This window comes from Argiope bruennichi, chromosome 9 (assembly GCF_947563725.1).
Source record: "Argiope bruennichi chromosome 9, qqArgBrue1.1, whole genome shotgun sequence".
In the NCBI taxonomy this organism is placed as follows: domain Eukaryota; kingdom Metazoa; phylum Arthropoda; class Arachnida; order Araneae; family Araneidae; genus Argiope; species Argiope bruennichi.
The window spans coordinates 88,665,732-88,680,295 of NC_079159.1; the positions used below are offsets into that span (position 1 = coordinate 88,665,732).

General features: G+C 30.0%; 2 protein-coding genes across 2 annotated transcripts in view; both read right to left on the reverse strand.

The window, feature by feature from the left end:
* The window catches only part of LOC129984809 (uncharacterized), a 99,636-nt gene extending 98,680 nt beyond the window's left edge, over positions 1 to 956 (reverse strand). Inside the window, exon 1 of the mRNA XM_056094772.1 lies at positions 800 to 956. The gene's annotated coding sequence lies outside the window, so the exon portion shown is untranslated. The remainder of the gene's footprint in view (positions 1 to 799) is intronic.
* Positions 957 to 4,887: 3,931 nt separating this feature from the next.
* LOC129984810 (KAT8 regulatory NSL complex subunit 3-like) overlaps positions 4,888 to 14,564 on the reverse strand; it is a 28,820-nt gene continuing 19,143 nt past the window's right edge. The window contains exons 10-12 of the mRNA XM_056094773.1: positions 12,846 to 13,067; positions 10,434 to 10,527; positions 4,888 to 9,441 (exon numbers count right to left, since the gene is read on the reverse strand). Of these exons, the coding sequence (XP_055950748.1) occupies positions 8,129 to 9,441; positions 10,434 to 10,527; positions 12,846 to 13,067 (1,629 nt within the window). The 3' untranslated portion in view covers positions 4,888 to 8,128. The remainder of the gene's footprint in view (positions 9,442 to 10,433; positions 10,528 to 12,845; positions 13,068 to 14,564) is intronic.

Sequence of the window (14,564 nt, forward strand, 5' to 3'; positions counted from 1 at the left end):
CATTGGTTTATGCGGGTCGTGACGAATTACCCACTCACAGAATCGTAAGTCCGGAGTGAATGAAATATTACTGGCTTATTTGAAAGGAAAGGGTGCTCGCCGTTTGTTTTAATTCGACCTTGATTGATATCCGATTTTAAAGTCAAATAAATGTTTTTTAAGGTATGAAAGAAAAGAGACTTTGGCTTTAATTAGGTGAAACAATTGTGAGAAAACTCCTCACATAAATTGCGATTATAAAACAGAGTGGCAGATGTGTGTTAGAAAAAAATTTAACAAAAAATTCGATTATTTTATAGATATTTAATTGCATTTCATATAGAAGGCAGGATTAAGTTCAGCAGATGCCTTTAGACAATTCAAGTTCCTTAACTTTTTTTTCTTCCAAATTTTAAAAATCAGATATATTTTTATTATTTATATTAATTTGATCTTTTTATCAGCAATTCTTAACCAACAAATATTAAGATAAATTGAATAAGAAATGATTTTATTTGCAGTCATCTTCAGCATAGTTTAACTTTAAAATCTCTCGCATAAAAAAAAAAAATCTGAAATAAAGTGAATAAAAAACATTTTTAACTCGTTGACATATAAATAAAACGGAATTTGATGCATCCGAAAAATACTATTTAATTTGTTTCAACCGAATATCTATGTGTAACCTTAAAAACAGAACATTTTACAATAGCTGTCTTTTAATGCGATCATTTTGAGATTTAAGAATCTTAATAATATTTACCAAACTGGGTTACATCAACTGTTTTTTTCACATAAAAAAATGTGAAACTATACTTACCTCAGGGATATCTAAATTTTTCTCCAAAAGCTCAAAAAGTTGTTTAATGATGTTGCACTCCAGATTTCAAAATATCAAGTACTCCATTCATTTCAGTTTTCGTTGGAAGATTTTTACGACGTCATATTTAACGTTCGCTAGAACCACGAATCCTGCAGCTTTTCGGTGTAAATGGATTTCGAACTTGAGGATCCTATGCTTTGCCACCGCAGCCTTTCATCTTCACGAACGTGAGGTGACGGAAAATATACAAATAGATATGGAAACTCTAATTTATAATAATGATAAACATGACAGACATGTAGTCTGTGTATGTATTTGAAATTAATCGCACTTTTTTAGAATAATGCGTTTTATTTAATTAATAAATCCATTCAAATTACAGAAAATGAAAATATTACTCAAAAGAATCTGAATCGTTATTTGCTTAGCTCGGAAATCATTGGTTGAGAAATTTTTAATATTGTAATAAACCACTATGTCCTGTTAATTAAACCCGTTGGGTTCAGACTTCCTATCTTTAGTGTAGAGTGGATGTTTGAAAAGATAATGCCAATCTAGCGCTGCGCTGCCCTTGTTTTATGGTCTAGGTTTGGAGGGTTTCGTGTTTGAACCCGCTTCAACCAAAAACCGTCGTGTAAGTGGAGTTGATGCTGCAAAAAGTTGCAAAGTTTGACCAATTCGAAAGTATGAGATGCATTCTGAAATAGTCTTTATGGTGCTTTAAACTGTGGCATTAATATAACTAAACCATTCTAATTATCTGACTACAGTTCAGAATCGCGTTATGCATCTCCAAAGATTGTACCATTGAATCTATTAATCCTTTTAGATGACGATTCATATTTTAGATGTTTAGTTATTTCAATCCATATAAGAACTCGAAGTACTCTAAAAATCCGAAGGTGTGTTCCAAGTGAATTTCTTCCTTTTATATTAAATTAACTTATATCTGGAATTAACTTAATTCCAGATATAAATAACAAAATTCTGAAATTCGACGCACAAGCCGTATTGTATATGATCATTTTCAGGTTGCTACTTTATTCCTTTTCTAAGTCCAGAGGTAGAAACTTCGTATTCACGAACTTCGCGACCCTTTCCTCAATTCGGTAATATTATATATGAATGAAATTAATCTAATGAAGCTTCAGCAATAATGTGCTCCTAAATTCCATTTGAATCTTTAATTTTCTGTATGCTAATACAATTCTTAACAAAAAGAAGAACTCAAGTTCTATACATGATGCTTCCAAAAAAGTAGACATACCAGCTACAACCCTCTTCAGTAATTTTTAAATTTCTTTTTTTAAGTAAAGAAAACAAGAAATGTTTTTAACTGTAACTATCGATTTTAAACTAATGATTATTAGGAAGCAAAAATATGAAATGAAGAAATAAATATTAAAATCTAATTCATTGCAAAGAAAAGGAAAAGCATAATCTGTAGTCTTAAATTATAAAAAGTTCACAGTTCCTATTTTTTTTTTTATTTGTATATATCGCAAGTAACGGAAAAGAATTAATCTTTGACTATATTCCATAACAAAGAAATGCTTCAAAGCTTTTACATTTATTCGTTGTATTGTGTTTTAGCATCTGTTACAACACTGATGGTCCTACTTCCGCTATACCGCGGAATTACGAACGCAGCTGCCTTGTAGAGGGGGTGGTACCTCTCATTCTGGCAGACTAATATTCTTTTGTATACAAACGTTTTCTTTCTACTTTTTGGATATTAACAATTGTCTATTTTTCCTGTTGCTGCGCTCATTTCAATCAATAAGAAATACAAACAAATTTTTGACGTTTTGAAAGCAATGTAAATAAATATAATATTGGTATATTTTGTTTTACAACCAACAAAACACATTTGAAAAATTAAGCAGCTAAAAACCAATTCTTATTTATTTTCTAATAAAGGTCCCCCTCCCCTGCTTGAAATTCTAAATCTCAGACAAGGCAGAAAATGGGACGAGTGCTTAGAATTTTGCTTTCAGGATTCAGAGCATAAACATTTATATATATTCATAGAATAGAGGGGGGGGGGGAATCGAGTATGCTTTTCGACCTATTGATTTAAATTCGGTAAAGAACTGCAATTTTAGTAAAAAGATCACTAACTAAAATTTATCTGTTTAAATTGTTTCTTTTTTGTGTTATTATCATAGAACGTACAGATCCAGAAACGTTTGACAATTTGGCGAATTGGCTTCAAACTTTGATACGAATCTACATTTTTAGATGCCAAAACTGTGCACTAAATTTTATACATGTAATCCTTTGTATTTCATAGCTATCGAGTTGACTTGCTCTAGACAAACTTCCTGCTTAAGGATTTCACTAAAAATTTGACAGAAATCTATAAATTTAATGTAAAGAGAACCTGCAGAATATTGCCCATCTAGCTCAAAGTGTTTTTAAGTCATCATATCACATATAATTTCAAAAATTTGTTTTTCGGGTCCAGAAAGAGTTGGATGAGGAGTATCGTTAAAATACCAAGGTTTAATCTCTTGAAGATTTTTCATTCAAAATTTCTGTTCCACTGGCAATTTATTTAAAGCTTGATTTCTAATTTAAGATACTAGAACGGAATAGATATTTTAATTAATTTTACTTCAGAAAAAAACCTATTATTGAACTATGTTTTTTGGCAAGTGCAAAACAAATTGATTTTTAATCAGTTAATATAGTTTAATCAGTAATCAATTAATAATAATAATGAAAGAACTTTTCCTGTAGAGAATTTGAACATAATTTAAAATTTTTATGAAAGCAGATTTTAAAATATCACCTTCATGAAAATATTAAGTGAAAAATATATTTTAAAGCTGATAAAAAGATTTGGAGTTAAATAATGTTTTGAATATTTCACTCAAGTCCTATGCTTAGAAAACACAATTTTTTTCAGCATAAAGAAATTTTTAACAGGAAAAGTTCTTCCCCACATAATTATTTCTGTTTAAAAAAAGGGAAGAAAACATTATATTGAAAGTAATATCGTATAATAATAAAACATGATTATTTGCATTAGTAATATTTCTTTCATTCTTGATTTTTTAAACTTTATAAGTACAGATCAATACTCTATTTCCTAATTCTGGAATAATCTTTATTTCTATATTAATTATAAAATTGAAGTTCTTACTTTTCTATATAATATCTGCATACATTTAGTTACTCTCCTTGCAAAATCAGTAATATATATTATATGCTGGGTAAATTTCAAAGCATTCCTTCTTCATTTTTTTTAATATACTGCATTTATATCACAACAAAAATAAAAGCCTATTTCCGTGCAATAATCTTTAAATTAACAGCTGTTAAATAATATCAAATATTGTCTTGCAATCAAGATATTAAAGAAGAAACAGAAGTGTTTCTCTTTTTCTAACACTTTTGACGCTACCGGCGAGATATCTCGTCTTTCAGATACATCTAATTATAGGTTTCTGTGGGCTAAAATTTTTCTCTTATGTCAGTTTAGATAAGAAGAACTTTCTCCTATCTAAACTGGCATAAGAGACAAATTTTAGCCCACAGAAACCTATAATTGGAAGTATCTGAAAGACGAGATATCTCGTCGGTAGCGTTGAAAGTGTAAAGTAACTGGAAGATAACATTGATCATTTTCCTTCAACACTTATTGCTACTATTCATGCGTTCCAATATTAACAATTAATTGTTTCACATTGACTGATTGAACAAAATAAGAAAAACAATTACCATTCAAATGATTAAAGCAGAGATAAATTAGTTAATTAAAAAAAAATTCAAAGTCTGAACCATTTACCGCTACAGCAGGTGCATCAGCTCTTGATCAAAGCTAAAATTTCTGCAAATATGGTATCTTTATCACCTAATGAGAAAAAGTTCATAACCAATAACTGATTAAAAGGCACTTTTTTTCTTACTGAATAGTGAAAACGTTATCATATTCTGAGTTCTAAGATTTAGATACAGAATTTAATTGAATAGTAAACTAAGAAAACAAAATATATATAAAAAAAGTTTTTATTGAAAGCATTAGACAGGTATGTCATTTACAGTGTCCAAAACACTTTCAGAAACTTTTATAGCCATTATCACAAAGGAATATATATTTTACAAGAGGTTTATAATCTAAAAACTTTGTTTTTATTTTTTAATAAAAAATATTTATTAACAAAAGATTTTACAGATTTGTTAATATTTTGTTTGAGCTTAATATTTTCATAACGGAAGCACTAAATACCACCAATTAGTATTTAAATTTTAAAAACTATAAGTATTATTTGTTTTTGTATATACATATATACAATCCCAAAGTCAAAAACAAAGGAAGGTTAAAAATATGTCATTAAATGAAAAAATAATATTCTGTACCACATGAAGATCAATATAACTAACTAATATCTAGGAAGACTGTTAATTAAGAAAACACAGCATAAATAAATAAAAATCGGGCATAATAATCTTTTGCCGCAAAGTTGATGTATAAAACATACATTTTCATACAGCATTAGATGACTATACTTGACAAAGCTAATAGAATAGCAACATCTCACACAAGCATTTATGTTTGGCATAGGGCGACAATGATAAGCAGACGAAAAAAAAAAAAAAAATAATCAAACAGTACTTTATAAAGACAGAAAATCAGTAATTATCTTCGGGATAATTAATTTCATTCAAGAAATATTTTAGCTTATTTACAGCTAAATCAACCTTTCCTAAAACAAGAGTTTTTACAATTTAAGTAAATATTTTACAATTTTAAGAGAATGAGAGGGGGGGGATGCATAAATTGTAACAGAGATCGAACTTACAACTTAGCAAGCTAGCATTTTGGTCATTAGAATAATGAACACATTATCAATGAGTTTACTAATTATTTTTTAGCAGTAACATTACAAAATGTAATTTAGACAAGAGCTTGAATAATATACCGCAATTTCGCGCGTATAGTCCGCGGACTATCTGTGTTTAAAATACGAATTTTTGAAGCTGCGGACTATCAACCAGTGCGGATAATACGCTGGTTGTTCACGGTTAAAATCGTTGAAATTTAAAAAACACGTTGTCGTGAACTGCCGATGATCAAATATAAAAAAAGCGCGAGATTCCAAGAAAACATTCGTATGTATCGTATCGATAGTAAACCATAGAGCATAGTGCAGAACGAATGAGTAGTAGCAAGTAGAGCTCCTAAAATCCAGGCTGGCGCATCAAGCGATGCCGGGATATGAGCACTCACTTAGCGCAACCAGAGTCTTGTATCCCAGTATCCTTCGCACTGCTTTAGCGCAACTGCCGAGAGGGGGGAAAGTAGTTGATGCGTCCAGCTCGGTTTTTAGGAAAGCGTGATTCATTTACTTATAGCGTGGTTTGGCAACACCGAGTGAGTGGGGTCGAAGGTCACATTTCATTACCACTTATCACGAGGATAGCACGTTGCACAGTATTTAGTTTTCGTATTTTGTCTTTCATCTTCGATAACGTTGATGAAACATCGCCGGAGTTTTACTGCTGAGTTTAAACTCAAAGTAGTTGAGAAAGCTGAAAAAGATGGAAATAGAGAAGCGGGCCGTTATTTTGAAGTGGAGGAGAAAGCGGTGAGAAATTGGCGCAAACAAAAGGATGTGTTAAAAAGCATGGGAAGAAAGCTATCCAATCGGCACGGAAAAGTAAAATGGCCAGCTTTAGAGGAAAATTTACTGAGATGGGTTCTCGACCAAAGAAATGCCCGACGCTCCATTTCAACAGTTAAAATCCGTCTCCGAGCGAAGTCCATGGCAGACGAGATGCAGATAACGGATTTCAAGGGAGAAATAAATTGGGTTTACCGCTTCATACGTCGTAAAAACTTGAGAATTCGCAGCAGAACGACAATGTGTCAGGCTGTTCCGGACGACGTAGATGAAAAAAAAAAAAAAGCTTCTTTCCTTCAGGTTACAAGGAAAGTTATTGCAGAAGGGAAGTATTCCCTGAAAAATATTATAAATATGGACGAAGTTCCATTAACATTTGATTGCCCACCGAATCGCACCGTCGATACTTGTGGAATGAAAACAGTATCAGTAACAACAACTGGTCAAGAAAAGACCCATTTCACAGTGATGCTCGCCTGCTGTGCTGACGGCACAAAGTTGAAGCCGCTCTTAATCTTTAAGAGAAAAACAATTCCCAAGGAAAATTTTCCTCGAAGCGTCGTAATACAGTGCAATGAAAAGGATTGGTGCAACGAGGACATTATGCTCGATTGGTTTCTCTTGGCTTGGAAGAAAAGAGAAGGTGCTTTTTTCAATTCCAAAGGAGTACTAATTATGGATTCCATGAGGGCACACATAAAAGACAGTGTAAAGGCGGAAGCTAAAAAAAAAAAAAAAAAAAAAAAACAACTTCGGTGCTGAACTTAGCGTTATTCCAGGAGGTTTAACAAAAATCCTGCAACCTCTGGATATTAGCGTGAACAAAAGTTTCAAGTCCCACGTACGTGCTTGCTGGGAGAACTGGATGTCGGAAAGTTTACATACTTTCACAAAAGGAGGAAATATGAGACGCGCTTCATACACTGAAGTTGCCGAATGGATCGATAAATCCTGGAAAAGTGTTAAAGTGTCAACCATCCGATCGGGATTCATAAAAGCCGGGATTGTTAGTGAAGATAGTGATGCTGAAAATGAACTTTCGGACACTCTTCCCGAAAATATATTAGAACTGTTTTGTTCTGATACCGGTGAATCGGACTTTGAAGGTTTTCGTTAATGTAGTAGAATGTGTGATTAATTAATATATGATTAATTAATAAGCAATGTTTTTTATTTGTATTTAGCGTTTTATTTCTGAAGGTATATTAGTAAGTAAGTACTTTTTTTCTATTTATACTTAGTTCTTTGTTTCTAAAATACATTAATATTGCCGTATTAAAATAACGTAATTTCGGACGTATAGTCCGCGGACTACCCGGTGGTGCGGATTATCTGACGATTTTTGAATTTTTTTAAATATAAAATCGCGTCTGCGGACTATACTGCGAAATTACGGTATATATAATGCAAAGAAAATTCAATATTACTTTGAAAGCTAACTAAGTTTGTTTCCAATCAAGCAAAAAATAACCGAATCCCTTAAAATATATGCTGACTACATATATGAAACTGCCCTAGTTAAAAAAATGAAGGATTTTAGAAATATCATATTGCATATTATTAAATAACCTGATCCTTATGTTAGCCTACGAAAAAGTACTGAATTGTTATAAATAAAAATTTAAAGCAGTATTTATATTAAAAAGGCATTAAAACCATTTTCAAACTGACTACACATGCCATTTAAAATCCTCTGTTACATATTTCCAAATCTTATCTGCTTATTAAATACAGAACGAGCTCTACCCCTTCCTCTATTTTGACCTTGTATAGGCGGTACAGTCACATAACCAGTAAAATTTGGTCTTGTAACAGAACGCGATACAATAGATCCATCTGCTTTAGCATAGCAAATTGAATAACCAGATTCTTTCACAAGATTACTTTGGGATTCTATGCCAATGCTCTTATTGAGAGACTGGATTGCCAACTGCTTCTCTACCAGTTCTTCAGCAGTTTCAATCCTGGTTGGAGGAGATGGCGGTTTTACAGTCTTGATAACTTTCAAGCACTTCATAGTTTGAAAAGGTCCCTTGTTATCTGAAGCAGCAAGCTTCACTAAGGTTGCTGCAGGTTGTGAGGAGACATCGGCCATTTTAGAGGAATTGCTCATATGCTCAGTCATGCCAGCTACATCCGAAAGAAGAGAGAGATTACAAGATTGCTGCTCGGAAGATTCTTTACCAGAGCTTCCAGGACTTTTGACAGTCAATGATGAATTACTTTTAGCAAGTAACTGGATCATTTTGCCTGGTTGGGATCTCAGTGCAGGACTTGAAACCAAAATAGTGGCCGCACTAGCAGACGGTACTGTAATGATAGTGGACTTTGGACTAGATGAATTTACAGAACTGTTTGCAAGTAAACTAATGCCACTTGTCTTTAATGCTTGTAAAGAGCCTGGTGATATTTGCTTACCTTGCGAAAGCATACTTTGTAAGCTAGGAGATAAAGCTAAAGACACAGATACAGTTGTTTTATTTTCAGTTGATGGCACTGCTGTTGGAACAGTTTCAATATGAGATGCTGGGGCAGTATCCAATTTTTTTGTTTCACTCTCAAGATCTGATATAGGTAAAAATGCCCTGTCACTACTAAGTATATCACCCAATAAACTTGTAGTAGTTGCACTTGTATTCTTATTTAATTGTGAATCAGGTGTTGCATTTGACATAGCCTCCAATTCTGCCAATGCTTTTTCTGTCTCTTCCGCAGAAACAGTATCTTCTGGTTCAGGGGGTGTCAAAGGACGGGGAAGGAAACTACTGTCTTTTCCAAAAGCTTTTTCAACATCAACAGGATCATTTTTCTTTGGAAGTATATTTTTGGAGAAAGGTAATTTCGGTTCAGTTGGCATAGAAGTTTTAGGTGGTGAAGACATTTCCTCCATTCTAAGAATCTTCTTTGGAGAAATTTCAGGCGACTGAGTTTCCATAGACTTTGAAGGAGTTCTTTTACGCCAGGTTCCAGCAGTGGGTCTCCCAATTCTTTTCTCAGGATGTTTCTTAACTGAAATGTAAAAAAATACAATCTAAATATACCCATTTGTAGAGATTAAACAATTTAAAGAAACTAAATTTATCGCCAGGAGAGATAGATTTCTACAAAATAAATTATAAGTTCTTTATTTTATTCAAAAATATATTTAAACAAAAAATTATTGATCCTAATCTAAACCTCCTAGATCTGAATTTTCAAATAATACATTCTTGTGAACTCAAAGTAATAATGTTAACAGAGTTGCTGTTAAATCATTTAAAGATAGCTTAGACACGTCTGTTATTAGAGGAACAAATATCTCGGCAGTAGATACTCTTTTATTAGAGGAATCTGCAGTAGTTATTGTCTTAATCTGATTCTGAAACCTACTATTTTAGAGGCAACGAAATTTGTCTTCCATTTTAACATGATGACTACTAACAATAAGATGGCATCTGATTGATGGATTCCTTCAAAACAGAATTGACAATCAACATGTTAATCATGCTTGCTGTAAGTGATGAATATATTTATAAGTATACTTTTGAATATTTCGTTACAGACTTAAAATAATTTAGGAGGAAAAAAAATAATAAAGATTTACAGTTAATGATTTTGTAGACATAAAGTTAATAAATATTTTACTAAGCTTTGCTTTTTTTTTAATTGTATATTTCACTTTTCTTTCAGTATATCTAATTTTTTAAAAGTAGCATTTATTGCAAATCTTACAAAAAGAAAAAATAAACAAATAAATATTTTAAAAATTTGCAACCATCAAATATTTTCACAACCATACATATTTTCATTATAGGTTAAATTTACTTTATAGAAAAATTGAACAGTTTTAGTGTTTTAGGCAAACTGTTCATCAGTTTTAATGCTTAGAAGTAAAAATATAATATTTTATGTATGTAGTATCTAAAATTATTTAAAAAAAGGTTTTACATACTGAAATTAAAATTTAAATTAGGCATAATTAGAGATGAAAATAAAACTGTATAATAAAATAATAATTTTACCTGATTTAGAGACAGCTGTTGCCTCATTAACAAGTGAGCCTGAACTAGAAGTTTCTGAGCTGGAAGGGGATAGCCTGGCCTTTGAACTGGAAGACTAGAAAATAAATTTTGTCAATATTTCTAGCTTAAATACAAAATTTAAATTCTGAAACTCATTAAAAATTCTTTCACTGTTAATTGTTATCATATAAGTTTAAAATTTATATGCTTCTTTAAAAAATAATAATAATAACTGAAGCCTTGTAAGAACTCAATATTAAATAGGTATTTTTTTTTTTCAACATAGGGTATTCTACAAATTTTTTTTAATATTTTAACATAAAAGAGTCAAAAAAGCACTTGGTTCATATTAAAGGTGGGGGGGGGGGACAGAAAATGAAGTGTATATGATAAAGCTAATGTTACACTTAATTCCATTTTTCTTACTATATCAATAATGCATTATTGAAATACATCCATTTGCTCTAATACCCCTCAACATGTTCACTATTACTTTATTATCAAAATTATTTTTAATTTTATATAAAATTAAATAAATATATATTTATATAACATATTTTAAACAATTTGATTCTTTTAAATATTTTTTTTTTCCACAGGAATTACAACTTAAATCAACAACTCATTACATTTTCACAGCATAAATTCAATATGCTAATTTAGCATATGTAAGATTAAATTTCTTTTAACATTTCAGAACATTTAATAATGCAAAAGTAGCAAATGATAAGAAGGTCTACTACTTTATATTTATACTCTGTTTTAAACACACTACAATTTCTATCATTCTATATTCAATTTTAAGAAAATTGGCAAAAAATTTGTCCTATATGTATAAGAAATATATAAAGTTGCAAACATATTTCTCCAATTAAAAATTTAAATAAAAGTATTCAAGCAAAAAAAAAAAAAAAAATCTCAATATATAATGAATTGTTGCAACTTTTCAGTTCCTAAAATTAGACTGAAAGCTTCTAGAAATTGGTTGATGAATATTGCAAACTATGTCAAATGTTGAAATTATAAAGATCAACCATCAATATATATATATATGTAGGTTTCTTTAAGTCAAAAAAAAAAAAAAAAATTATTGTAAGTCAGATGCAGGATACAACTAATCTTCCACATAGAATTTGTAATTAAGTCATAATTGAAAAATGTAATCAATATTGCTGGTACACAGTCATTCAGGAGTACTGAAAATTAGCTAATCTAACAGATTCACATGACTTCAAATTCTTTCTTACTCTATATGTAAAAATAAAACTTTACATTCCTATTACTAATTGCAAAGGATGATTCAGTACAAAATTTTATTATAAATTTAAAATTAAATGTTTTGTATTGAAAATATGAAAAGATGGCATATTAATTTAGGTTTTAATGCAATCATCAAGCAATTTTATGTATTCAGGGGGGGGGGGGGGAGGAAAAAAGTTAGGACAAATTAACTTTAAGTACAGTTGATCAATCAACTTCATTATGAAGAACTGTCTTTATCAAATATGTCATATATGATTCCTCATAAAGACATTTCACATTTACTGAAAGTAAATACAATTATTCGAAAGTTTCTGAATATCACTTTAAAAAATCTGCTTAATGATAAAGAAGTCGATTTTGTTTGAAATGAATATTTCACAGCAATTTATACTTCTTTGAAGTAAGTGTTCATGATAATGATTTATTTAGAAATGATTTTACTAAGTAAAGTGATCATATTTAAAAAAAATTAATTTCTATGAGGGAGAAACTAATTCAATACAAAAAAATGTTTTAAGAGTTTTAAACACAGTTAAAAGCAAAATAATTCATCCTACTTATGATATTATTCCAATAAAAGCTAATTCATAAGTCTTCTTTAGAAACCCAAACTTCAGATTAGCCAAGAAGATAATTCTATAAAAGTATTTCTTACAGCTGCATTTTAATAATGTGAACCATACAGTTTTTAATGATTGTCGTTGAAATTGAAGAATAATTTAAATATCACAACATGAATCTGAAAATTATCTCAGAAAATATATTGTTTCAAGCAAGCACAAAAGAAAGTTTAAATATTTGGTTTTTTAAGAATCTATCAAAATATTTAATTATGAGGTCTAGATTATACCAAATGATATATATTCTACACAGTTAGCCTATTTGGCATAAGTATGCAGTTGAAGTTAACATTTTTTTTATATAAAGAATGTATAATAGTTTCAGCACATTGCTAATTTAAAAATTTTAAAAACAACAACAGAAAGTACAAAAATTAAATAAAAAGCACTATTAGAAAAGATAACAATGAAAAAACAAATAGCCTTTATTAAAACTTTAAATAAATAACATGATAAATATAAATCAAACTGACTGTTGAATAACTTATTCAAATGACAATATTTGATGTGTTATTAAGTCCAAGCAAACCTGTCTTTGAATGTGATGTCTGGCACGTTTTCGAACTGGAGAGAGCTCTGGTGAATATTCTCTCGGTTTTCTTCGTCTCCGCTTCCCTTCTTCTTCGGGCTTCCAAGTTTCCGCAGGCACTTCAGATTCTTCTTTAATTGGAGTGCAAGCTTTAGCATTAGCTAAAGCATTTGCAGAAGGTACTTTAATAACAACGGTCATCAAAAAATCAGCAATTTCATCCTGAAATGTAAATACAGATATAATAATTTAAGAATAAAATAAAATTCAGGAATAAAAATAATTTTTATAAATTATACTATTATTTGCAAAATTATTCTATAAATAATCACACATATCATTTGTATTAGAATAGGCTTTTATTAATATAATTTTCCCATAATTTTCAGCAAAGCATCAGAGAAGTATTACTACCACGTGATCTTTGACGATTAATCCCTGGTTATTGGTTGATAGCATATGAAAATCGAATTTATGTTTCAGAAGTGTTTTTCTCAATTGATTAAAACAAAAAAAAATTGACACAGAATTACATTTATAACGACAAAACCACATATCAAATTTGATACATTTATGTCTTTACTTTTTTGAATAATGACATCTCCATATTTCTGAAATGTTCAATAGACCAGTCAACCTGTAGTTGGCTTTGGCTCAAGTATCTACACTATAGATGTTAAATCTGTGTGTCAAATTTTATCCATCCATCTCTCCTCATTTTGTAATTAACACAACTTATATAAATAATCAAACAGACTTCTTTCCTCTGAACAGTTTTCTCAAAATCTGATAAAATCTACAAATTTGGTCTAAAGATCATGTACTACATTTCATCCATCAAAGCATTTTTTAATTATCTTTGTCACAGATAGATATCTTCCAACAATAAGTTTTTCGAACTCAAGGAAGTCTAAAATATGAAAAAATCTCGTACTCGATTTTTTTTGATGATTTTGATTTCTATAATTTATATATGCTTATGAGAAAGTAGAAAAAAAAATCTATGATATGTAACTACAAAAATATCTTTCTAATAAAAAATTTTCAATTTTGCAATTAGGAAATTACAGGAGATTTTATTAACAGATAGTTTAAATGTTTGATGAATAGTTAATGATTGACAATCTACATCAATTTACAATCTGTTTTGCAAATGATCAGTTGGTTTTTAATAAGACTTTGCAGCCATATTAATTATATACAGTTGTAAAGATGTTCAATGCAGCAATTTGAAACATTAGTACAACAGCTTGTAAAACTGCCTTACATTTACCATTCAACAATGAATAATAAAAATGATTTGTATGACATGCATCTCAGCATTTTATATAGATATTTAAACTCACAGATTTACTGATGTTCCCATAAAACTTGTGGGAACATCTATAACTAATTTTCATTAATGAAATGAAAATTAATTATTGGATTGTAAACTTTATATTTTATTTACAGGTTTTAATGCTGGATTGTAGCAAAGGTCTGAAATCTGCAACTTTTATTATTTTATATTCATGCTGATTCATTACTTTCTTATTTCACGATCCAGCTGGAAGCTAATATTAATATTTCCTTTGAATATATATTTTTAATTTTACAATTCCCCATAAGTGGATGGTTATTTATTTCTATCAAATTTTAGTCAAATCAAGGAAATAAAGATTAGTAAGAGATAATTACACATTGGAGAGTAAGCCAAAGTCAAGAAACATCTAATCAGAT